This window comes from Mus musculus, chromosome 19 (genome assembly GCF_000001635.26).
Source record: "Mus musculus strain C57BL/6J chromosome 19, GRCm38.p6 C57BL/6J".
Classification (NCBI taxonomy): Eukaryota; Metazoa; Chordata; class Mammalia; order Rodentia; family Muridae; genus Mus; species Mus musculus.
Window position 1 is genome coordinate 34657119 of NC_000085.6, and position 27487 is coordinate 34684605.

Sequence of the window (27487 nt, forward strand, 5' to 3'; positions counted from 1 at the left end):
GTGGGGGTGGGGCAGCTAATCCTTTGGGAACAGACCAGGCAAGAGTCAGATAAAAATCCTATGAGAATCAGGTCTCAGAGGTGGCTTATGTAAGATTTCTCTAAGGCAGGAAATCTTTCTCTCCTCTATGAAAATGGTGTGAATCTTGGGCTCACCTAGCTGCCCCTGAATACCTTACCTCTGAGGATGCAAAGCCACTTTTAGAGGGAGGCTTGCCTTAATTCATGTGGCAATTGTATGACCATTGGAAAAAAAAATAAAAGCACACATTTTTAGTCTTGGGACTGGATGGCCCTAGCTTCTGCTTTGGCTCGGTTGCATAGCTACTGAAGAACAGGTGGCCACTACTCCTTATTTACTGGGTAATCCGGAGTTTGGAATCCACCTGCCAAAATTCATCATGAGCATGACGAAGGTACTCAGATCACTGGTAAAGATGCAAGAAAGTCGGTATTAATCTGGCCAAATTAACTCCTTCGTTCCCCTCTGTATGTTCTCATTAGAGCTGTAATTCAATACGGTGGGTGAGCTTCCCAAATTTTCCCTTGGTTACACTGGGTTTGGCCCCCAAACATTGTAGTAAATGTTTTGGTTTTGTTTTCTTCTTCTTTCTTCTTCTTCTTCTTCTTCTTCTTCTTCTTCTTCTTCTTCTTCTTCTTCTTCTTCTTCTTCTTCTTCTTCTTCTTCTTCTTTTTTTTTACAGTGGGGTGATGGGGAAAAGTAAGACTCGGTTCCTCTGGCTTTTCACAGAACACACAGAAATGTTATTACTTTGTTTACTTAAATATCTTTTACTTTTGGAAATTATTATATAATTACATTGTTCCTCCCTGTGATGGTTTGTATATGTTTGGCCCAGGGAGTGGTACTATGAAGAGGTGTGGACCTGTTGGAGTGGGTGTGTCACTGTGGGCTTTAAGACCCTTCTTCTAACCACATGGGAGCCAGTCTTCTCCTAGCAGCCTTTGGATACAGATGTAGAACTCTCAGCATCTCCTGCACCATGACTGCCTAGAAACTGCCACGCTTTGCCTTGATGATAATGAACTGAACCTCTGAACCTATAAGCCAGTTCCAATAAAATGTAGTCCTTATAAGAGTTGCCTTGGTCATGGTGTTTGTAGTAAAACCCTAAGACACTCCCCTTTCCTTCCCTCCTTTCAAAATGTCACATGAACTGCCACTTTGATCTTTTTACACATTCATGGCCTCTCCTTTTATTGTTGTTAGACACATTTATGCATATGTTTGTGTGCATATATGCAAGCGTGCACACACACACACACACCACTCATATTCCTAAACACAAAAATACAACCTGCTCAGTCCGCATAATGTTCCTTGTATGTATCTGTTTTCAGGGCTGATCATTTGTTATTCACAATAGCCAGTGAATGGAAAACAAACCAAATGCCCTTCAGCTAATCAATGACTAATGAACTGTAGTATATCCACTCCATGGAATGCTATGCAGATGTAAAAAGAAATGTAATCATAAAATGTCTGGATATTTGAAAAAAATCATAATAAAGAGTCAGACTATTAAGTACTCACATCCCCCAACCTATAGTACATGTAAGTACTTTGATAAACATACATATATAGTTTAAATAAAGTTTTACTCTTTGGGCTGACGATACTCCCTCCAAGAGCCAAAGAATATGTAACCAAAACCCCAACACCAGGTGTGAGAGACCCTTTTAAAGTTGTTGGTCTAGGTTGTCCAAGAGACTTCCAGAAGATTATATGGTATTGCTATTGCCTTTGTTTGTATCGCCGAGGTGGAAGGTAAGTCCCTGTAGCTGAGGACACCATGCAGTTCAGACACAGAGTCCACAGGACCCAGAACTGGAACTTACCTGAAGCTTCCTTCCTGAGGAGCAACTTTTATAGCATGGACCACACAGACAAAACAAGCGACAAATACACAATCCAGTGGGCAGGATAGAAAGGATATGGACAGAATAGCTAAGCTTAGCCATGTTTCATCTTTAATTTAACAAAACCCACATCTTACACTGTTCTACTTCTAATACATGTAGAGGAAATGTCTTGTATCTGTATTGGCACCTATCAATAGTAACACTGGTGGCCTATAGCTTAGGTAGGAATAGGAGAGGGAACATCCTGTAGGCAGAAAGGATTCTGGGATAACACTTCGGGGAGATAACGTTGTGTGTAACTTTTGCTACCCAGCCTAAGCTCCAGGAATGTGCCATGCTACCAGCTTTCCTTGAATCAACGGATAAAAGACTCACACACAGTTGGTCAATTTCAACTTGCCCTTTGACACAATTATTGGCCACTACTATCTCCTGCCTGGAAAAGTGTGTCCTTATCGGTATTCTTTGTTCCACACTTCCCACCTGCCCTAAACTTTAGTTGCTCAGTTACATCTAGTCCCTGCTCAACTCCCCTGTCCACCCTCCTGTAGAAGTAGCCTGTGTGGTCACTGGTTTCAAGATCTCACATGGATGGTCAACTTTTCTCCATCAGAAGCATGGTGAACTCTCCTATCCTTGTGTCTCCTTGCTTACCTCCAAGAACCGGGAAGACCCGCCTATCCCTTCTGCTCAGCAATTGGCCCATGGCTTCTTTACTGAAAGATTAAGAACCAATCGGGGAACAGGACCTTAGCATCAGAACCATACCTACAGAGTGATACTTGGTGCCTGAGCACAAGTAGGCAGCCACATGATAGAATGTAGGTTAGAATAAATAGGTTATTTAAAGATATAAGCTACTCGAAAAGAGCCTGGCTATACAGTCAAGTTAATTGTAAATATACTTTGAGTGTATCGGGAGCATGGGGCTTAAGAGGAAGAACCAGGACTACCTTGTACATACATATGTATAATGAAGTGGGAATTTTCAGAAAAAAGCTGGAAATATTTTCCAAACTCGCCATTCATTAACCTACCTGAGAAACAATTACCACAACATGATATTTCTTCTATGACCAATATTTAGAATTCAAGTTTCTTTCAAAGAAATCTGAAGTAGATCCACCCAGGCATCATTTACAAACATTAAAAAAAAAAGCTAAAAAAACCAAAAATACTTTATTTAACAGGAATAAATGTAGTGGTTGTTCAGAGACATTGTCTTTGAAGAAACAGGAGCGATGCATTAGACCTGGAAGGCCTCAGTCTCCTTGGGTTTGTCTACAGTCTTGAAGTCTTATGGCAAGGCTGAAGGCTGATGACTGACTCTGGGAAAGTAAGCAGCCTGGCCCCCCACTCCTAAAATACCAGCTACCTTCACATTTTATCTGCATCTAGGTTTACATATTCTCATAATCTGCTCTATTTTCTGCTTTTAGAAACACAGCACATAATCCACTACAATGCTTTAACTTTTCAACAGTTACTCAGTATTAACTGTATTCTAAAAACAGTGAATAGGAAATATGAGTCTTAGTGACTATGTGTGGAGAGGTGGAGTGGAAAAGACAGTACCTCTGAGTGAACGCCATCCAGGAGAAAAAGCTTTGAGTAGATGTGTCAAAACATTGGCCTGACATATATTAGCATTTTAAATGATTCATTTGATCAACCGACAATTTAGTGCTAGACATCTAAAACGCAAGTCAAAGAGGTAGATTTGTTTTGTTTTGTTTTGTTTTGTTTTGTTTTGTTTTGTTTTTGTTAAATCTCACATGGCTTAGAATTCAGTGAAAGTAACAGACAAACAGGTATATTACCCAGGGTCTGCTTTCTCTGTAACATGGCTGACGTTTAATTCGCTGTCAAATTGTTCTCACAAGTTTCTCATTTTACCGTGTATTATCTGAAGCATTATTTAAGGCACTTGGGGATAGCAATCTGATTCAGTCAAGGATCATGGACAGATGCAAAATTCCTGAAAGAAAATGCCACCGATGCAAAAGGACTCTCTGGAGCACTCTGTGTGACTCGGAGGGGCTTGGGGACCTCCAGGAAGCAAAGGCTTTTACTGTCTTGTTGCTAACCTCACACCACCACTCTGCCCTGCCCAGGCCAACAGTGGAAGAGATTTCTGTCCTTTCTCCCCAGACATCAGGAATGGTATGGTGTGGTGCACTCTGGACATTTGCAGAGAAAAGCAAGAAGCCAGCCCTGGGGCAGAATATACTCTTGCATTGACAACATGAATGTCCTCCCATTCAGGACCATCTGCTGACAGAGCAGACATTTCTCATCAGATTGGCCAGTGAATTTCAGGGACAAGTTACTGCCATGTACATAATTAGCAGAATTCCATCTGTGCCTTTAACTATATTAACACCTAAATCAGGCCAATCTACAGCTCCTACCATGGATACACACATCTCCTAAACATCTTACGATTCAGCGAGAGCTCAAATCGCATTGGAAATTAGCAATATCCACCTGAGAGTCTGCTCCAACCTGGATTGTCTAGTAGATCAGTCTATTCTGCTACTATATAACACACGTGAGCATGGTAACATTTAAAAAAAATATGTCTTCAGTTCGTGGTCTGGGATGTAAAATCCGAAAACATCACAGCGTGGACAACTGGCTTATGGTAGACGGGAAGCCAGAGAACAGGTATGGTCTGCCTCAACCTCTCACTACACCTCACCTTTAAAAGGTCCCACCACCTTTTAACATCACCACTGTAGGGGCCAGGCTTTAATAGGGTGTTCTTCACACTCTATCCAAAGCGTAGCACCCAGCAGTTGCCCGTGGACACAGCTACATATGTATCTTGTCCTCTTTCAGACTGAAAGTGGTAATAACCTTCCACCAGGCAGTCCCCTACTGAAGGGACTATTTCTTCCTTGGCATACCTCAAATTCTTTACGTGTTTTGGAATCTTAAAACAAGCCCCATTTACGATTTGATGAATTCAGAAATTTTCTCCCATCTGGACCCTGTCTCATATCTCTTGCTTGTATTGTGCATATTCATATTTTCAATTAGGAAAATAACTGAAGGTATTTACAGTCATGATTCTCAATTGATGCCCTGGAGGGCCTTATCAAGTCCAGTGGATTTTTGGTTGTCGCAATTGTGACGTACTACTGACACCTAGAGGCTATACACAAAGATGCAGCCTAAGTATTCTACGCTATACAAACAGCTTCCCACAATAAGATCCATCAAGTCCACAAGTCAGAAGCGCCAAGGTTCAGAAACTCTGACTTACCTCCATCTCTTGGCAGACAATTGCTGACAGCGAGGGCTCACTCTGAAGCTCTGTTTCTGGAAATCCTACCTGCGTCATTAATTTTGTTTGGCCGTGACTGAGGGGTTCTGGCCAGAACACAACATAACACAAGTGGAGAGCATGCGAGCATGCGCACATGGACCCGCCCTTGACAGGCTGAGTCCTTGCTAAGGAATGTGCTCATGCGCCTTAGTATTGCTGCGCTGTTCGGTTTACTAGCAAGGACTGGAGCCACCGAACTCTGAGTCTCAGGGCAGGGGTACATATGTACATTTATATATGTGCACGCATATGTTACTTGTAAATGTAAATAGAAGGAGGACTATGAGAAAGAGTTCCAAAGAAAGGAACAGGAGAGAGTAATGAGACTGAAGACAAAATATTACATGGTTTCTCTCACAAGTGGAATCTAGCATTAATTATACATATGCACGTGCATCTTTGTGTCTCCTAGTTTGCCTTCTATTGCTGAAATAAACACCATTATCAAATGCTGCTTGGGGAGGAACGAACTCGTTTCATCTAGCTTCCTGGTTCACTATTAATCCCTGGCAGTCAGGGAGGAACTCAAGGCCTGAACCTGGAGGCAGAACCTGATGCAGAGGACATGGAGAAACACTGCTTACTGGCTTGCTCAGTCCACGAGGCTTGCTTATCTTCTTTCTCACACAACCCTGGATCCTTTGCCCAGGGTTGACCACACCCACGGGGGGGGGGGGGGGGGCAGAGCCTTCCCATCCAAGACAATCAGTTGTTGATCCCAAAATTGTTCCATGGACCAATTCAGTGGAGCTTTCTTCTCAATCATAATTCTCTCTTCTCAAATGACTCTAGCTTGTGTTACGTTAACCAAAAAGCTAACGAGACCAGTATGTTGTATTTATATGCAATGTGGGGTGTAAAGTAGGTTGGCTTCCACTGAGGACTCTCCCCAAAGACAATGCCAGCGTGCTTCTTATTAGCAAAAAGGACAACATCACCTAAATCTCTGTGAGGTCCATTTCTCTCTTGTTTCTGTAGGAAACGGATTTATATTTCATTCTGGGACAAAGGCATCATTATTTTGTAGTTACAACTACCAGTGTTTCTATAGATGTGATGTGCTACACACGTTCTCATTATCCACAGGAGATAGAGAGTGGCTAGAGAAGCAAGCTAGGGGTCTGAGAGTGTTCCCTAACCTTTCATGTGAGGACTCCCAGTGCTGTGATTGGTTATGGGGTCATGAATTGGACAATTCCCAGGGGATGGGGCTGGGAACAGCAACTGCTTTGGTTGTAGAGCATCCCCCCCCTCCCCCCTCCCCCCTCCCCCCTCCCCCAACACTGATTCCTATGGAAGTCTGTTCAGAAGATTCTGGATTACAGACTAAGACAGAGAACAAAGCCTCCATACTGAAACAAATGTGAAGCAACTGCACCTTGTTGCTATTTTGATATGACTCTTTTAAAATGCCTTTATGTAACAAATAATGTCTCTGCATGCAACCTCCACAGCAAGTATTGTTAATTGCGTGGAGTACTTTTAAATTTTCTTATTAATATTATTATGAATGTGTATCTTGTGTATGCGTGGTGTGTTTGTGTGTTTGTGCGGTGTGTGTGTGTGTGTGTGTGTGTGTGCTGTCACAGTGTGACAGAGCATGTGAGATAATCAGAACACAGTGTTAGGTAGTCAGTTTTCTCCTTCCAAGATTTGGACATTGGGATTCAGAGATTTACAGTAACCCCCCTTTTTCCCTGCTCCCCCCACACACACCCTTAAAGGAGGCCACCTTCTTTGGAAGTCCGAAGAGTCACTAAGTGGTTAGTAGCCAGGGTACCCCATCTTTTGGCCTTATGAAGAAGGAAGCATGCTCCATCTGATCCCCAGCCAGCATAAGACCCTCACCTAATGTAGAGACCAACATAAGACACCAAAGGGAAGCCTCAATATAGCCATTCCACGGTACACGCATGTTTCAATGCATCGTGTTGAATATAAGTACATGTAATTCATATTAGTCAGGATGGAGAAGGGGAAAGTGAACGCAGGAATCTGGAAGAGGGAGGGAAGGGAGGAAAGGAGTGACAGAAGAAAATGGAAGGCTCTAACATGTGTTTTAGTTAGGGTTACTATCGCTGTGAGGAAGCATCATGGCCAAAATAACTGCAGGGACAAGGGTTTATCTCATTTACAGTTCCATATAAGAGTTCATCACCAACACCAGCGAGGGTAGGAACTCACGGAGGGAGACCAGGAACCTGGAGGCAGGAGCTGATACAGAGGCCATGGAAGTGTGCTGCTTACTGGCTTGCCCCCTGAAGGCTTTGCTCAGCCTGTTTTTTATAGAACTCAGGACCATCAGCATAGGGATGGCCCCACCCACAATGGGAGACCCCCTCAAGTAATAATTAAGAAAAAGCAGTAATTAAGAAAATTTGTTACAGTTGAATACTAGGGAGGCATTTTTCTCAATTGAGATTCCTTCCTCTCTGATGACTCCAGCTTTTGTTAAGCTGACATCCAGCTAGGCAGCACAACATGGAGGAGACTGGATGTGGCTAGGACCATCCACCCCTTAGCATCCCACAGAGGTTTAACTGCAGCCTCTAAACGTGGGCGCTGGAGAAGTGGCTCTGGACTCCAGTCTGATTAAATAAATAGTCACTTAGTTCAAGCACGGCTCCACCTTTCCTCACACGTGTTCCCATTGGTGTAGCACACTGACTCCAGCAATCCAAATCAGCAAGAAATATAAAAACAATAACAACAAAAAAAGGCTAAAATCATTAAAACAAACAAACAAAAAAAACTAAAACCATTCACAAACCTTTTATGTATAAGCCTGCTTTACTGAGACTATCTCAGGAATGGAAAGAACCTACATATTAATATTAGATAATCCTTGTTTTACAGGAAGGTGGGGGAGGGGGAAAGAAATATTAGTAGAAAGAAGGAGAGAAAACAATGAAAAGAAGGAAATGACTTTATTTCTTTCTCCTTCTTTACTGAAAATACTCCTTTACTCACACAACAAATCCTGATTATAGGATTTAAGAACAGGCTTCTAAGAGATAACAACCAAACATGACTAAATAAAATACAATAAGATGAAGCAAAAACTATTATCAATAGTCCCAGTAATGCAAAGATTTCGCTGTAGTAGTTCTGCTAATTTGTTAATCACAGCTGATTCTTCAGCCCCGGGTAACCAAAACCACAGAATCTTCGAAATCAAAACAGCAATTGCCCTAACAAGAGTCTTTAATCATCCCTCTGAAATTTCACAAACCAGGCCTCCATCTTCTGCATGGTTTTCAACATTATCTTCCGAGCTCCTACAGGAACTCCCACAGAGCTCTTAAGAACAAATGGATCTTCTAGCCCAAAGTTCCAAAGTCCTTCCACAGTCCTCCCCAAAACATGATCAGGTTGTCACAGGAATACCCAACTATGCTGCTACCGATTTGTCTTAGTCAGGGTTTCTATTCCTGCACAAAACATCATGACCAAGAAGCAAGTTAGGGAGGAAAGGGTTTATTCGGCTTACACTTCCACTTTGCTGTTCATCACCAAGGAAGTCAGGACTGGAACTCAAGCAGGTCAGGGAGCAGGAGCTGATGCAGAGGCCATGGAGGGATGTTCTTTACTGGCTTGCTTCCCCTGGCTTGCTCAGCTTGCTCTCTTATAGAACCCAGGACTACCAGCCCAGGAATAGCACTAACTACAATGGGCTGGGCCCTCGCCCTTGATCTGGATCTCATGGAGGCATTTCCTCAAGGGAGGATCCTTTCTCTGTGATAACTCCAGTTTGTGTCAAGTTGACACACAAAACCAGCCAGTACACTCTCTCAACATATTAGATCACTTCATAACACTGTAGAGTTCACAATGTTGAAGAAAAGGGGTCAGGAATGGCGTCTTTAGCCTGATAATAGCACTGTAAGACGAAGAAGATAAATGCAGGATAGATAACAAGCAAAAGGTGGAGGACTTGACCAGCAGCCAATAAATCTCAGTGTTCCTGCTAGGCAACCTTTCTCAGTTAAGTTGGCGCGCTGCGATGCCTCACTATGTCCAGCAGGTGGCAGTGCTACATAACATCTTAATGTTAAAATGGTTTTTCTATGCCTTTGAAGCCCCTTAAAGGGAAACTTGTTTGATTCTTTTGTATAGTTAAGAGGTGAATGTTGAAGTAAGCCTTATGCTTAGTTCTGGTCTCTAGACTGTCTACTTCAAGAGGTAGATAATGTACAGGGCCTGAAAATCATATAGGAAGACCAAGGCCATATAGTGGAATTGGGTTTCTGTCCATTTAACATGATGCTGTATATCAGCTTGCTGTATATTGCCTTTATTGTTTGGCTATGTGTCTAATAACCTTTATTTCTCCAAGACTTTTATCACCAAGGGGTGTTGGATTTTTTCGAAGGCTTTTTGCAACATCTAATTAGGTGATTATGTGTTTTGTTTCTTTCAGTTTATTCATACAGTGGATTGCATTGATGGATTTTCATGTTGAACCATCCCTCCATCACTAGGATGAATCCTACTTGATCATGATGGACGATCTTTTTAGTGTGTTCTTGGATTCAGTTTGGGAGTATTTTACTGAGTATTTTTGCATTCATGTTCTTGAGGGAAATTGGTCTGAAACTTTTTTTTTCTTTCTTTCTTGAGTCTTTGGTATTAAAGTGATTATGGCCTAATAAAATGCATTTGGCAATGTTCCTTCTATTTCTATTTTTTTTGGAATAATTTGAGGAGTATTTGTATTATCTCTTCTTTGAAAATCTGGTAGAATTCTGTGACAAAACCATCTGGCCCTTCGCCTTTTTTGGTTGAGACTTTTAATGTCTGCTTCTATTTTCTTAGGGATTGTAGGCCTATTGGGCTGTTTATCTGATCATGATCTATCAAGAAAATTATCTATTTCTTTTAGATTTTACAATTTGTGAAGTACAGGTTTTTGAAGTATGACCTAATGACTCTTTGGATTTCCTCGGTGTCTTTTTAGTTCTGACTTTGTTAATTTGAATATTCTTTCTTTGCCTTTTAGCTTGGTTAAGGGTTTGTTCTATTTGTTGATTTTTTTTCAAAGAACCAACTTTTTGTTTCCTTGATTTTTTTTGTATTGTTTTCTTTGCTTCTATCTTATCAATTTCAGCCCTGAGTTTCATTATTTCCTGCCATCAACTCCTCTTGAATGTGTTTGCTTCTTTTTGTTCTAGAGCTTTCAGACATGTTGTTAAGTCACTAATATAGGATCTTAGTAATTTCTTTATGAAGGCACTTAGTGCTATGAACTTTGCTCTTAGCACTACTTGCATTATGTCCCATAAGTTTCGGTAAGTTGTGCATGCATTTTCATTAAATTCTAGAAACTCTTTAACTCCTTTCTTAATTTCTTCCTTGACCCAGTGGTCACTGATTGGAGATTTGTTCAGTTTCCATGAGTATGTAGGTTTTCTGTTGTTCTGCTTGGTATTGAGGTACAACTTTAATCCATAGAGGTCTGATAAAATACATGGGGTTATGTCAATTTTCTTGTATCTGTTGAAAGTTGCTTTGTGACAGAGTATATGGTCAATTTTGGAGACGTTTCCATGGTCACTGAGAAGAAGCTATACTCAATTGTTTGGGAGTGAAAATGTTATGTAGATATTCGTTAGGCCCATTGAGTCACAATGTCTATAAGTTCTAATATTTCTCAGTTTAGTTTCTGTCTGGACCTGATGACCTGCTCATTGGTGACAGTGGGGTGTTGAAGCCTTCCACTGTCAATGTGTGGTATTTGATTTGTGACTTCAGCTTTCCTATTGTTTCTTTTACAAATGTGGATGTCCTTGCATTCAGGGTAAGGATAATTCAGAATTGAGAGTTCATCTTGATGGATTTTTTTTTCCTTTAATGAGTATGAACTGTCCTTCCTCATCTCTTTTGATTAATTTTGGTTTAAAGTCTATTTTATTAGATATTACAATGACTATACCAACTTAATTTTGGGTCCATTTTCTTGGAAACATCTTTTTCCAGCCCTGTGCTCTGAGCTAATTCCTATCTGGATAGTCCCACTCCCCAACCTGTCCAAATTCCTTGTCTGAAGAAAATAAAACAATTGTTCCAAATACATGTCTATAAATCCATTTTATTTTGCCTTTGAACTAGGAAAATATTAGCCTACACATCTGATTCATTCATAAAATTCTAATTTAAGCAAAAGAAAGAATGGCACATTGAAACGTTAGATATTGTCGTTTTCCTACTTAGTTACAAAGGAGAACTTACAGTTGGGTGAAAAAATATTTAAGGCATAGAATCATTCCTCTACAGGTTTATTCTCCATTCCACAAAATATCCCATTCCCTTAGCTTTGGAACCAACTGTTTAAATACACGGAGATATTGTTTTAGTAACATGTTGTACAGATGACCAAACTGTAAACTCTAAGATCTACAGTGTTTCTTACTGGTTCTTCAAAAATGTTGTCCCAAGATAGTTAGAAGGCAAATTTATTGCATGTATAAAGTCAAAAGATCTAAAATGTTTTTATATAAATTTTAAAACCCTTGATCACTATCCTATTTTTTTCATAAGCACAATAGAGAAATTATATTATAGAATCCCACAAAATTTATAATCAATGCTTTAAAACATACAAATAAGAGTAATTATATTTTTAAAAAATCATTTTTATGATTAAAAAAATGTCTCTTAAGGTAAAGTGCTATTCCAAAACAAGTATTTTATTTTAACTTTGAGTTTTTTAAAGTTGTACCCAAAGTATTTTTAAAATTGCAAATCACTAAGTGAATGGATTCAAAACTAAAGTCCCAGGCTGAGTAAAGACAGAACATTCAAATTTTTCTGTGAAAAGCTACAATGGACTAGTATCAATTTCTCCATCGGATCAAGCCAGAGTCTCGTTATGAAAGCAATATAGTAACCTAAAGATATTCAGTTCAACGAGGATTCAGCCACTTCAGCCATTCCTCAAAACTTGGTCATTTCTCCCAGCACTGTGTCTGGCTAAAGCCACGCTGGGACCTCTTGGTGACAGTAGGTTACATGGCCTTTGAGATCAAAATGTTCCTTGTGACTTGTATTTAACCTCTTGAACAACTAAAAAAAAGTCCTTTAATTATGTAACTTGTCCTTCTTTGCAGATGGAACATGACTGGGGATTCAGGAATCTTCATTGTGTGGATTTGAAAACAGCTGGAGATAAGATGGGGGACCCACTCTTCTTTTTTTTTCTTCTCCTTGTCCTCTCCTCTGATCTAAAAATTCAGAAAGGATTCCAAGTACCAAGAAAGTCTGGCTTTCAAGAAGGAGCAGATGCTTCCAAGCCAATGAGTCAGATTTATAACTATCATCTAGCAAGAGACACAGTGATCTCCGAAGGCCATGTTTAGAACATCTGTATGATAAGAAAACCCCCAAGCCCTCTTTTGGATAATGCTGAATCTAACGACTGCTTTGTAAGGAAGACTCCCACCAGATACCTGCTGACTCAAGAATTCAATTACTGCTCAATGGGAATACTGTCAACATTTTTCTGTTCCTAAAAGGAATGTGTCTACAGTTCAAACTAGAACTTTTTTTTTCTGAAGAAAAAAAAAAAAAGATGAGGATTTCTGGTGTGTTACAATCCCTTCAGAAAAGATGGAGCAGTTATTCCACCATTGAATGAGTTATGTTACATTTAGAGTCAGTATGCGGTAGTGACCGAGGTGCATGTTGGGGGCACAGTCTGAAGAAAAGAGCTTCCTGTTTCAACAAGACAGTTTCAAATCAAATATTATCACCAGCCACCCTCTAAAGTCCATTCCAGCCATGGTGTTTGATGATTCTTGGGTCTCTCAAAGTGATGCCCATTGGAAGAGGCAGGGAACTGATGAGAGAACATCTGTTGTACACTAATCATTATCATTCAAAGAGTCTCAAGAACTTCTTTGCCACTCTAAAAATTGAGGCACTCTGCCCTCAAGCCACCTCTGCATCTCCACTGCCAGCATACTCACTGCTTCCATTCAGAATGAGGTGGTGGGGGTCAATTTTGTTATGACAAAACCCATTCTCAATGGCCTCTGCCTTGGAGTTGCCTTGAAATACAGCTAATCCCATAAACTATGCCCTGACTTTCCCCTGGAGCTAAGTAAGTACAAATCCCAAATGAGAAAACTCCAGGCTACTCCAGATTTCTTCGTTGCTCGTTATTTTCCCCCATATAAATATGTTAGCAAAACAGTATTAATAATTTACTTGGGAGGTGATACTCTGTCAAAATAAAATATTTCCAGACCATGAACAACCTGGTGGCCTGGGGTCCACCAGCCTTGAAGATTCCCAGGGATGTCACGTGAGGTTGCAACCAGACCTGGCTTTAGGCAGGGGTTCCTCATCTTTCTGATCTAACTCCCTTGCTACAGAGTAGGCCACTGATCCATTGGTCCACAGTTGTAGCTTGGGATCTGAGTCTTTGACCGGGAAAGGCACTTGTGTTCTCTTCATCCTCTTGACAATTCTAACGAAGCCAAGCAGGATGGAACTAAATATCATGGCAAATCCACAGAGAAGGAAGGCTGCAGTGTAGCTGCCCGTCGTGTCCACCAGCCATCCTACAGCAAAAGCAAAACCACGGTGCTGAGCTAAAAATTCAATTACCGGATTAGCCACTCTCAAACTTAATCATTTGCCAGGAGAATCTCCCTAGACTACAGCACACCATCAATGATTTGAACAAAAAGCAGATGGCCTAAAGATGTCTTGCAGGAACCGAGAAATATATAAATTAATAATTGTTATTAAGTGAAGGATTTAAGAGAGGCCTCTGTCTTTGCTACTCACACAATAAATATTAGTGATTATTAACTCCATGAAATCTGGTTTAAAAAGATGAAGATTGTATTTCATAGTCTGTAGCTTTAAACATCATTCAAGTGATTGAAGTTGGGATCAGTGATATAGGGGATAAGTGGACATACAAAATGCTAATAGGATTCCCAGAACCCACACACTACTGTAAGCAACCTAATAGACTTTAGTGCAGTGTCCAGTTGTCAACGGAAGACTGATCTCAACCATACCTTATTTGAAAATTTGGACTCTCGGACATTGCTTCTTGGCCTTTTGGTTAAGATCATGCGCACAACATGATGTTGTGTGTTGTTTTAAATGCATATACCGGAGGCCACAATCTATAATTTGTTTTTATTTCTGCTGCTATTGCAGTATATCAATCCCAATATCTATGCCAATCACAAAGATGTGAGGAGCACTGTGTTTTGTGATAGGAAAATATGGGTCACAAGGATCAGAGAGTTGGTGGGTAAAGTTTTACTCTGGTAGGCAATTGGTTTGTAGTTGGCAAGGAGCAGCTATAGATTTTTCCTCAAAATATTTGTATGTGGAGAAAATCCACCAGGAAAGTATACAGCTTCACTTTTCACCCACTTCAAATCCAAAAATCAAAGTGGAGTAGAAAAATTAATTCTCACTTTACAGTTTCCCATGATCCATACCCCCCTGCACATATTCTTGTTATGGTCTGATTTGTATGTGGATTTCTGTAGGGACAAAGTAGTTACTTTGCATTAAGGTAGAATCTTAATTTCCTCTATTGTAAACCTCTAGGTGGTATTCTCTAAAACATGCTATAGTCATTATCTGTTTGCATGAAAACTTGACCATTACCAACATTTGGTATGTACAAATGATAAGCGAAGAACACAGAGAGAGCCCTGCCCTCCACCTGGCTCTCTGTGTCTTTATACCTTCACGTCTCCTTTTAGCCTCACTACCCACTGCTCTGTTTTGGTAGCAGACTTCCTTCTGATGGTGCCCTACTTACTTACAACTGGAGCAAATGTTCTATCCTTTTACTTCTATCTTTAACATAAACTGGAACCAAGACCCTAACTTGGGACTTCCATTTTCCATGCAAGCTACCATCCTTACTTGGTTGGAAAAAGATTATAAAGGCAGAATGTGGGTAGGACCATAGTTCTTTGGTCCCTTTTGCATTCCTACAACCTTTCACCCTTTCCTGACTCACTCGGAAGCTTTTTCTTATTTTTGGTATATGAGCTGTACACAGAAGTGTGGGTTCACTTCCTCTACATCAGTACAGTGACAGTGGCTAGTAGACTTTGAAAACTTACCTGCAATGGGTGGGCTCACCAAGTATGGCACTGCATGAAGGAAGTAGACCACGCCAAGTGCTGAAGACAAAGAGGTGGTCCCTACTATCTCTGCAGTCACGACCGGGATCAAGGTAACGTAGGCTCCATCAAAGTAGCCAAAGGTACAAGAGAAAGGCACAAGAAGGGGGAAGGTTTGAAGCATTGGAAGACACAGATAGCACAGCCCATCTAGTGCCACGGCAAAGAGGTAGCAAACATATCGGTAATTCTTCAGACACCTACAAATGTGAAGAGCCATAATGAGTATGGGATACTCAGATTCCATAAAAGAGATATTTGAACAGAGTCACGCAACTGTAAACACCGCAGCTGTGTGTGCCTTCCTATTTGTGTTATCTTACACTCGCGCGCGCGCACGTACACACACACACACACACACACACACACACACACACACACACACACACGAGCACGCATGTGTGTATGTGAGCATATGCATTAGCTACCATGGAGGCCATATTGGATTCCCTGGAACTAGAGTTACAGGAAGCTATGAGCTTCTCAGTGGGGGTGCTAGGAACTGAACTCCATTCCTCTGCAAAAGTAGCAAGTGTTCTTTACTGCTAGCACATCTTGCCAGCTCCTGTTATCCTCTGATTGTTCTACTGGCATATATACATGAATGTATGTGTGCAGGAAGCATAGTATGGTGTTGCTCTAATATGTACAAGATTGCAGTGTCACTACCTGCGTAACTCTAATGTAAAATCCTTTCATCATAAAACGAGACTAGCCACCTCAATATATGTAAACCTGAGGCCACAATTTTCTAGGCAGCTACCATAGTGAGTGCTTCGAGATAAGGTTGTCACTGGTATCGAGCACATCTCGCATGCTCAACAGCCCAAGCAATCATACATTGCTGAGACTGGATATGAAGACAGTAAAAAGAAGTGTAAGAGTGACGAAGGTCTGTCTGATCTAGGATAAAGTCCTACATCCAGACTCCCGCAGTGGTCTTCCACTCCATTTCCTCTCTGAAACTCCACCTCCATCTATAATATAATAATATAATATAATAATATAATATTTGAAAGACGGTAGAATGCCAGCTCTGCCTATTTGCAAATGCTTCCTCTCATAAGCCTCCAACATCTACTTGACAGATGGAGGCCCTGGAGAATCTCAGCAGTAGGTGATTTTAACAAAGGGTAGAACTGGCACAAGAATTTAGGTCTTGTGCCTAGCCACGCCTCCTTCGACTTACAAGTTGCTTCTCCCTGAGTCAACATTGTGCAGCGGACATCGCCCCACCCTTCCTCCTTCCTTTGTCTTTAATTTAAAAGGTGGGAAGTGCTGGGGCACGGCTGAGTGAGCTTGTCCAGCATATGAGTTGCTGCTTTTATCACCAGCGAGGCACAAAAGAAAACAAGTGGAATCTGTTCTAAATATTATATTAATAATGCTAGAGAATCCCAGTCAGATCCTGATTAATGACTAAAGTGTAACTTGTGAGAAGCCATTAGATGATAGCTCTCTTAGCTCATGACTCAAACATAAGTAATTCCTCACCCAAGGCGCCATCAGAAGTCTCCAATCCAAACAGGTAATTAATTATTTGCTGTAGAGTTCCTATAAATCCAGTCTCTAAGCATACAATATCATGAAAGTATTCTAGTCTCACACTGAAATCTAAGTGTGTGGCTAATGACATTGTGTGTCATTGCACCTGACCCTTCTACCTGAGGGGTGGGGTGAGGTCCTCTTTCTGCTACTAGTTAAACCCTGGGACAATCCAAAATGTGTTAAGACCACAGCAGGCAGAGAGCAGTTGTCGCAGTAGAAGACTAATTTACTTTAGGCTGGAATCAAATTTGTCATTAGGACTTTTAAGTTGTCCTCCTCTGTGAAGTTCAGACAGACATACAACCTAGACTGTCTAGAACAAGAATGGACAAATTAGGAGCACCTCTAGCTTGCTAACCTTTTGTGTGACTTACCTGGTCATTTGGTTGGCTTGTTTCATCATAAATGGTTGTAAACCAAATAAACAAAACAAAACAAAACAAAAAACCTAACCTTGGGTGAAATATAGAAATAGACATTTCAGTATGCATTGATACTCATCAGAACACAGCTGCTCTCATGCTGATGGCAGTCCTATAGAGTTATGACAAATACTATATCTTCTACAAAGCCAAACAATGTTTGCTCTATGTGTCCCCATACATAAAAAGTTTGCTAACATCTGATCTATAGGAATCAGCAAGAAAAGCCTCCTTTAGATACCAACATTCCCCTCCAAATGTAGATGTGTGACAAAGCCAGGGAAAACTCGGCACTTAAAGCCTCCTAGGAAAAGCCAGTTGCGTTTTGCCCCGGAATTTACCTTCTGTCAGTTAGCCAGCCAAATGTGATATTGCCAACAATATCGATTACCCCGAGGATGGACATGAGGAAAGCAGCTTGATGGTGGCTCACTCCGACACTCAAAGCATAAGGCACTAGGTACACAAAGAGAGGGCTGCAGCCGTAGGCCATGAACAGAACAGAGACGGCCAACACGACGAAGTCTGACATCAGTAAAAAACCGTATTCCTGCTGCAAGGAGCAGCAAAGACGGGTCTCTGTACATTCTTTGGTCAAAGGTGAATAGGGAGATGCTTGCTTACAGTCTTCTCGCTGAGATTCACGGTTGTGATTCTTTTCTGGGACTGATCGGTCCTCTTTAAGGGTAATTGGACGCATCAGAGCGCCGCAGACGCAGAGATTCAGAACGAACCCGCCAAGAATGAGCAGTGCTCCTCGCCAGGAAAACTGTTCGATGAGGAGCTGAACGACAGGAGCCAGGATGAAGGTACCAATGCCACTGCCTGACATGGCAATCCCATAAGCCAGGGCTTTCCGTCTGCTGAAATACTTGCCCACCATGGCAATTGCCGGAGAGTAACAAAGTGCAAATCCAAGACCTGGGAAACAGAGAACGCCGTGAATGGTGGTTCACCGTGAGCGGACAAGAGCGGGCAGTGGGAAAAACGGATGACTGAGACTGAAGAGACTCTGATCTTCCAGGAATCCCTTTAAAGCTGTTTGTGTAACCAGCTGAAAAATTAATCTTCCTGCCATTCTTTCGTAATTTTCAAACTACAGAGAGGAGTTCTGTGACTTTTTTCCTTAGGAAGAATACACTAAAAGAAATCTTTTCTCAAAGACATGAAGAACTTGAAAAAAAAAATCACTACTCAAGCTAAGCTGGAATTTCCCAGCAAAATCAGGGACATGCTGAAGAAAGAAACTGACCACTCCCCACTCCTTTCCATACATCCTCTCTGTCTCTCTGTCTCTGTCTCTGTCTCTGTCTCTGTCTCTGTCTCTGTCTCTGTCTCTCTCTCTCTCTCTCTCTCTCTCTGTCTCTGTCTGTCTCTCTCTCCCTCCCTCTCTCCCTCCCTCCCTCTCTCCTTCACTCTCTCTCCCTTTCTCCCTTCCTCTCCCCCTCCCCCTCTCTCCCTCTCTCCTTCTCTCCCTCTTTTTTTCTCTCCCTCTCCCCCTCTCTCCGTCTCTCCATCTCCCCTGCCTACTTTTTGTAGGTTAAACTGGCTGAATACTTGTCTCACCTCTTCCCTGCCTGAGAAGACACATCTTTGATGGTCTATGCTTCCCGGGTTTTATACAGAAATAATATATACAAATCCAGGGAAGTTGCAGGACATTTCATTTAGGAGGGAAATATCATAGACTAGGGAATATTACAGAAGAACATGGAATCTGGAAATATTCCTCAAGTCCTTCAGAAAAATACCAATAGTTTGGAAAGCTTTCAAAAGGTTTTTGGCTTCTACTACCTCAGTTTAACTTAGAAAGCCCAAAGAGCTTCAAGCCTATGTTTCAGAACATGTAGGCTATTTACCTCAATGCATCTAAAGATAGATATAAAATATGTGGCACCTCAATTGATAATTGATAATACAGGAGAAGAGACAGAAGAAGCACTCTCAATACCCATCCACATTTGCAATACAGACGGTCAACAGATCTATGGGTTTCCAGATGCTGGGACTTTCAGTTCTAAAACCAGACCAGTTCCTAGTAGTCTTAGCAGCCAGGCCCTATGAGTTACTAGGGATGCCTGTAACGTCCTTAGCAGACAGATGCAGATGCACAGCCTTACTCTGAGGTTACACACATTGCTGGCCTAACTCATCCTAAATTCATAGCATGTACCCAGACAAGAGTGGGTACCACCTTCCACCCCCATATCTGTGATGAACTTATTGTGCCTTGAGTCCCACCAGCCAACCTCATCCCAACCCTATGCAGTCCTGTTAAGTTTATGGAATGGACACATTCTTCTCTTTCCATAAAATCCGTCATTATTTTCTAAAATGGGGTTTCAATAACTCTGAGAAATAATGTGAAATATAAGAATACCTGAGGCAAGGTACTATATTTTCTAAGTTGAAGTTCCCATTTATTGGATAATAATAAGCATAATAAAGACCAGAAAATTCAGGCCAAACACGGTGTTCAGTGTCTTCCTTAACAAAGAGAGACAGAGAAAGATCAACCACTGTTGAAAATTTGTATTGTGCTGAGTAATTTATCGTTTCTTCTGAGTTCAGAGTCTCAGGCATATGTAATGCCAGAGAGAAAAGTTATGTCTCATGGCATGACAAAATTAATGTGGTAAGGCTTTAGGCTAATGGAATTACATTTCTAAGTCTCTGTAACTACTAAGTTGGTAGCCATAAGCTAAGTCAGCCGCATTATGAGTCTAAAGAAAAGTGTTTTATAAATCTCTGTTGTGTTTATGTCTTGACAATACTTGAACAAAGGTAGGGTCAGACTTGTGGAAGAAAGTGCGCTTACCTGTAAGAACTCCCAGGCTGAGGTAGAGGTGCTTCAAGCTGGTGGCAAATGAGCCCAGGATGAAACCAGTAGATGCCAGCAAGCCACCCAGCATGATCCCCGCTTGACAGGATAACTGGTTACTGACAACACTCCCAAGCGGAGCTTCAAAAACAACAAAGAGATCAATAGAAAGAAAGGCTTTGGGGATACCTTGAAAACACTGTGCTGTTGCACTCAGGGAGAAGAGAGCCAGCAACCTTTGAAAGGTCAGATTCAGCCCTCTAGTTTTATAGCTTTGGAAACGGAGACCCAAAGAAATGTGACCCTTGGTGGTTACACAGGAGCAGGGCAGTGACAGAACTTCCTGAGTGTCCTTAGATTCGTACATTTTTATCTCATTCTCTTACAGCCGCACATCCAGGGCTAGAGTGTGTGTGTGTGTGAGAGGGGGGAGTTTATTTTTATGTGCATGTGTAGTTACCTCCATCCATACCTGTATATCATGTGCATGCCTGGTGCCAGTGGGAATAAGGAAGCTTGTTGGATCCCCTAGAACTGGATTTACAGAGGGTTGTGAGCTGCCATGAAGGAACTGGGAACTGAACCCAAGTGTTTTTAACCACTCTTAACTATTTTCAACTGCTGAGCCATTTCTCTAGACCTAGGGTGTTTTTCACACAGGCACCAGTTATTTATCGAAACTGCATGTCACTTACTCAAGGATGTTAAATACAGTATTGCTTGTACAACATAACAGTAATGATGACAGTTACTTAATGAGCGAGTTTTTATCCTGAAGGAGAAAAATCATGCTATTGCCAGTACATCTGGGGGGTGGGGGCGCGGCGAATCAAAAGAGTGATGTCTCTGAATATCTGTTAAACTTGATCAGTTTTGCAGTGATCAAGTTAAAATTGGAGACTCACACACGATAGACTCAGTTACCCAGCCAGCATCTCTGTTAAAGCCATGGCTGTTAGAATATTTAACTCTGGGAGAAATGGAAGGTGTCAGTCTCTAGAGACTGTTGATTTCTCAAGGGTGCTGCTATTGTGGTTACCAAAAAATAAAAAACATTTGAGTCACCTAAACTAAACTTGGTGAGAAAGTTACAGCAACTCTAACGAGTAACATGGGCTTCTCTGTCCATCCCACGGCAGATTTTCTTCAGGGGGAGTCCCAGCACAATGTGCAGTCTCTTGTTCAAGCTCTAAACTCTCCTAGTCTATAACCTGGTGAGCAGGTGAACGCATGTAAACCGGGATCGCAGGGGTCTTTCTCAGAGTATGGGTTCACAGAGTTTGAGCCTGCCCAGAGCAGACACCATCATTGTTACTATGTTGTTAATGCTCTGTGGAGAGCCTCAAATAACCTCCAGAAGATAACAGCAAGGGAAATGAGTCATGCATATTCTCTGAAGCCTGCTGATACTAACACTGTGGCTAACACAACCCTGAAAAATTCAGTGCTCAATGAAAGGGAAAGAGAGATGGGCTACATGCAGAACCTAAAAGTGTGATTTCGTGAATCCTTATCAGTTGAAAGAGTAAAGTCTTTTCAAAAACTTCACAATCTACCCTAAAATCAAAGAAAGAAACTTCACAGTCACTCTGGTTCCTAAATCTAGACATTTAAGAATAAATGTATTATTTTGCTTGATTAAAATTATTAAAAATAAAGAAAATATAACAAAATTCAACCTATTAAAGACAAGTATATGAGTCAGTACATAGAATAGAGTCAGATGAATGTATCTCGAGTTACTGATTAATATAGTACTTCCTTTTTGACACTGAAACAGGTAAAGATATTAGATTTATTTATTTTGTATTATGTGTATGGCTGTTTTGTCTGTGTCTAGTATATATGTACACCACATGTGAGCCTGCTTCCACAAAGATTGGAAGAAGGCATCGGATCCCCTGGAACTGGTGTTAACACATAGTTGTTAGCTACAGTGTGAGTGCTGGGAATTGAACCTGAGTCCTCTGGAAAGCAGCAAGTCTGAGCTATCTCTCCAGCCCCAGATAAAAGTTTCTCAAGGGAATAAAAGTTTCCAAAGCATCCTAGGATTTTTCTTAGTGAAAGGATTGAGTGGGTCCAGGTTAGAAATTGATTGTTCCAACTGAAGGTGATCTTAGAAATTCACTAGGAGACCAAGTTGGTAATTTTTGTTTCAAAATTTATAAAAAGAAAAGCTTTATCATCCTCTACTACAGATGCAATATTAGGTTGCATGAATTTCTGGGACACCGTCCATGTCCTAGAGAACAGATTTGGGATTTCACAAGTGAAATTATAACCACAGTGAGCCTACTTTGCTCTTGGTTGCAAGTTCCCTTTCTTCCCTGATATTTCTCTTATTCAAGAAAAGGTGACATCTGTGAGTTGAATTTGGAACCCTCTGGTAAAGGAGCAAAAAGAAAGCCAAGACTTGAGCTACGATGTCACTCACTGAAGAAAACCCTGTAGAAATGGCTCCTGCCCTGTCTATAGTCACGCCTCCCTGAGAGCTCCTGATCCCACTGAATCTTGAAAGCTAAGCAACATTGGTTCTGCTTAGTATTTGGGTCAGAGAAATGGCTTACTGTCCTATCCAGTGTATGCTTGTATGGCTGGAGAATGAGAAAGTCGTCAGATTGAAAGACATGGCCTATTATATTCTGCCCAGAGATTTCTGCGCAGATCACCACAAGCTCTAAGACACTCAGCATCCAGATGAGCCCAATGAGTTGTGTCCCACAGTATTGTCCCACAGTATTGTGTCCCACAGTATTGTGTCCCACAGTATTGATGATCTCCTTCATCTGGCATTAGTCAAGGCCATCAGTTCCAAAAGTAAGTCTTGTTAGATTTAGCTGAAGATGAGAATGATCTAGGTTTTCAATCTTCCTAACTTGTAACTAATCCTTCCACTTAAAATATGAATAATTAGCCAGCATCACCTGACCCTGCCAAAAGTCATTGCCATGTTCAGTTCCATCATTTCCATTATATGTCCATCCTGGTCAATAATACTCACCACAGAGCATTGTCATACAGTCTACAATGGAATGGATCCATGCTGTTTGGGAGTAATCCTGAGCAAAGTATGTCTGAAACTCCACAAAAAATATGGAGATACATCTGAAAAATACAATGTGGGGATTTTGTACAAAATATGAATGAATATGGAATTGAATCAGAACCTAAAAGTTTTATTTCAATCAGCTATTGAAGTATCAAAGGATGTCAATTACTGAGCCATGATCCCTAGGAAACCAGAAGTTGACCATTGAGGCCATTCTGAGGAACCAGAAAACAAGTGTTCCATTATCTCTCAGAGAGGCTGCTAAAACCATGGAGCTAGGAAGAACACTGCTCTGGGAAGGTGTTGTAGGAAAACAAGAAAGCATGTTAAGAACATAGTTTATTGCTAATTATTATAACTAATATTTTCTCTATAGCTCTAACCTCGCCAAAGTGATATACAACTTTCAACTTGAAAAATGAATAATATATAAAAAATAAGCCTTAGAAATTTTACTTCTGATATTTGTACAAAGGCAGTAATCTGATGAAGAGGATGAGATGATGACGATGATGATGATCTGAAATGAATATATTCTAGAGAATAATTTATTATGGTCAAACATTGTAACTGACCAGTTTATCATTAAAAGACTTGTCTTGCTGACTTTTCAACTGCTGTAATAAGACACCATGACCAGGGCAACTTATAGAAAAAAATAGTTTTTCATATGAGTATATGCTCAGAGAAAAAAGGACAAATGGTAATGTTAAGTTGAAAATAATTACCTACAGAGTATGTGAGGCAATGGTTTGGCACTGCAGCATTTGGAAGCAGCCTCATACAGAGACATTTAATGACCTCGTTTAGAGCCTGGAACCTTCAGAAGAGTATGACAGCAGAGAAGGAGTACTGCTCTTGTTGCTTGTTGGTAAGAGGTTATATCTTTTTGGATATGTCCAAATCCCAACTCTTCCAGATGCAGCAACCCATAGCCAACTGGGTTTTTTAGTCTTCCACTTCTCTGTAGTTGCTTCCAGATAGGAAGATGAGTGTTGGAGAAATTGGGGAAGGAAGAAAATTCGGTGGGATCAGGGCAGCTGTGTTATGCAGGGCCAACTTTAAGTGAGTACACTTCAAATACTCACACTGAGCCTGCCATTGCAAAGTATGAACCTTGATTAATGCCCAGCTGTTACTGAATTAAAATTGCTAGTAATTCGATCTTTGCAATTCTATTTATAACTGAAGTTCAGTGGAGCACAGAGGCTTCATGTGCACAAAGGATCCACGTGCCCTATATGTACCCGTTGCTACCCCTCTTACATGGAGTGTTGGAGATGTCTCATGTGCACAGAATTCTGGTTGACCTATAGTCCAAGGGAGCTTAGTAGGACTCACAGGTAGCACATGAATGCATGGACCTTAGTAGGACTCACAGCTAGCACATGAATGAATTACACCCATGACAGTGAGCATGTGAGAGTCATGGAAAAGGTCTAACTACCCAAGACAGGCCACGCTTTCTTTCTGGACCCAAACTTGTTCCAAAACAGAAAGAGGCAAAGGTACCTACCCTAAGGCTCACAATCTCCATCGCCTATGGTGAGAGTGTGGCACAGAGGAAGAGGACAAGAGGGTTACTCCTAACTTCTGTGCCTTCTCAGGAAGCCGAAGATGGCTCCGTGGATCGTATGCTTCCTGAGCAAACAAGAGGAGCTGAGTTTGGATCCCCAGAACTTGTGGAAAAATTAAGTGTGGCACAATCTACCTGTAACACCAGTGCTAGGGAGAGGAAACCAGGCAGATCCTAGGGTTCTTTGAATGTGTAATTTTAACACACACACACATACATACACACACACACATACACACACACCCTCAACAGCACAGACAATGCACATAAATTACTCAGACAACTGTCGACTTTAATTTGAATGAAAATACATTAGAACTTCTTAAAAACACGAAGCCAGTTTTAATTCGGAGCAGCAAGAAAAGCAAGAACCCTTCAATGAAAATGTAAGGGCCCCATCTGTTGATCTTGCTTCCTTCCCAAGATACTGATATCAAGGATAGTCACTGACAAATATCTGCAAAAGAAGCCATCAGCAGAGCAAACAAGCAACCCATAAAGTGGGAAAAAATCCTCACCAGCTCTCCATTAGACATGGGGCTAATGCCAAGAGTTTATAAAGAACTACAGAAATAAGTAAAAGAATGTCTGGTGTTAATCAGCAAGTGGATCCAGGAGATGGAAAGTTTACAAATGAAGAAATATAAATGGCCAATAAGTATTTTTAAAAAAATGGTTGATATCCCTAGTCATCAGGAAAGTACAAATTAAAACTGCTTTGCAATGCTACCTCATTTTAGCTAACAATCTGACAAATGTTGGCAAGGGTGTGGAGAAAGAGGAACCCTTGTCCACTGCTGGTGGGAGTGCAAACTAGTAAAATCATTGTGAGAATTAGTAGGGCATTTCCTCAAAAAGTTTAAATAGACTCAGCTACACTATACCAGAGCATACACCTCCCAACCTCCATACCATACCACAGAGTTACTTCCACAACCATGTTTATAGTGCTCTACACATAATGGGGAGGAAATGGAACAGATAAATGAACAGTGGAAATGTGGAACACATACCCTATAGAATTTTTGAATTTGAGGTGACCCAAACTCAGAAGACAAAAGCCTTATGCTTCCTCACATGCAGATCCTAGTCTTTACATATGCATTTATACACACATGTAAGTGTGTGCAGAGTCTAAAAAAACTCAAAAGGAGACCAAGAGAGGGGACAAGTAGGTACCTAGAAAGGATGAAAGGTAAGCAAAAGGACACAGGAATACAACAAGAGGTAGATGCTGGGGCCACCACACAAGAGAAGTTAGGGGTAGCAGAAAGGTGGGGGGAATGGGTTGGGGTAAGAATCACTAAAACAAATCATTCAAAATGCAGTAATGATATCTAGTATCTTGTATGCTAATTTAAACTTATTTTGTATCACTGACAATAAATTTCTTTTCTAACAGATCGTTTTCCTACTGCTTTCATGTTTTCCTTTCAGACAATACAAGTTTCAGAGCTGGATCGCTTGGTCCTTTCTCTTCTTGTCACCTCCCAGTTCAAAATGCTTGCACCTCTTAATGGCCAGGATGCTCTTGGATCTTCTGTTGGGTTCAGCACACTTAAGCCTGAGCACAAACTTCTTTGTGGTTTAGGCCATCTTTTGGGAAATTGGCTTTGTTTGCCCATCGTAGCCACTCTGCTTGCAATAATAGCACCACTACCCTTGGGTATACAGGGAATCTTTGCCCTTCTTATACTGGGTAACTTTGTGAGGCTGATACTTGCCACATGTCTTACAAAGAGTCCTTTGGGTTTTAGGAACATTGGCCATCTTTGCAGTAGAAGTGTCTGCGATGAAAAAAGAGACCCAGAGTCTGTGATGGCCACCTCAATTACCAAACAGCAGAGGGCTAATTTAAATTTTTTAATTAAAAAAACAAACACCAATATAGTAAAAGCAATAACTAAAATCTTGTGAAGTCCCCTTCTTCTGCTGCTTCTTGTCTGGAACTAAAATGTCTTATCATCTTCTCCTAACTACTTAGCCTTCAATCAGAATGAGTTGTGAGTTAACGTACATAGCCTCATTATCAAAATGGTTGAGTTATCCATCACCCAGGATTCTCAGTAGAACAGCATTGACTGTGGGGCTGGGCGAGATTCATCCTGTGTGGCAGGATGCTTAGAAGCATCTCCAGCATCTTCTCCAAATGTCTCCAGACATTGCCAACAAGCCTTGGAAACCAAAATGAGCCTGACTGCCGACAAGTGATCTAGTCATCAAGTTTTCCAACCCCTCTTCAGAGCCTTCAAATCCCTCCATGGGTCTCCATCGCCCTTATTGTTCATAATTGACGGCAACACCTTTCCCCTGAACTGTAGCCCAAAGCTCCTAAGTGATGCTTCTCCATTAGCACTTAGCTGTCTTCAGCGCATTCTGCAAACAGTGCCTTCCTAGAACAGATGCTGGCATTTCAAACATTTTAGCCTGACTTGCAAGTCTTTGGTGTCCATGCTCCTTTCTGCCCACTGTTTGCATACTTCACTTCAGTCACCTCTTTCTACCTCGTTCAACACAGTCCCTGTGTATTATGCACGTCCGTACATTATAGCTTTTTCTGTGATTCTCCTCTAAGTGCTCGTTTTAATCTCAGATAGTTAGCCATTCCACACCTCCAGGAAATCCTCCTTGACTGCTCCCTTATTGCTCAAGACAGGAATGGATGCTTCTCGTACTCGTCCTCTACATGTGGCA

General features: G+C 41.2%; 2 protein-coding genes and 1 pseudogene across 5 annotated transcripts in view; all 3 read right to left on the reverse strand.

Moving 5' to 3' along the window:
- Positions 1–5863, reverse strand: part of Ifit1bl1 (interferon induced protein with tetratricpeptide repeats 1B like 1) — a 70094-nt gene extending 64231 nt beyond the window's left edge. Inside the window, exon 1 of the mRNA XM_006527265.4 lies at positions 5152–5863. The gene's annotated coding sequence lies outside the window, so the exon portion shown is untranslated. The remainder of the gene's footprint in view (positions 1–5151) is intronic.
- A 5419-nt stretch (positions 5864–11282) lies between these two features.
- Positions 11283–27487, reverse strand: part of Slc16a12 (solute carrier family 16 (monocarboxylic acid transporters), member 12) — a 79093-nt gene continuing 62888 nt past the window's right edge. For 3 of the 4 annotated variants that reach the window (XM_006527078.4, NM_172838.4, XM_011247246.2), the window contains 5 exons: positions 23170–23273; positions 20166–20309; positions 17689–18268; positions 15318–15577; positions 11283–13775 (listed from right to left, as the gene is read on the reverse strand). In XM_006527078.4, the coding sequence (XP_006527141.1) occupies positions 13513–13775; positions 15318–15577; positions 17689–18268; positions 20166–20309; positions 23170–23273 (1351 nt within the window). In that variant the 3' untranslated portion in view covers positions 11283–13512. Of the gene's footprint in view, positions 13776–15317; positions 15578–17688; positions 18269–20165; positions 20310–23169; positions 23274–23945; positions 24152–27487 lie in introns of those variants that run through there. The other variant, XM_006527079.3, reaches the window with a different exon arrangement.
- On the reverse strand, positions 26242–26563 carry Gm46654 (predicted gene, 46654; annotated as a pseudogene).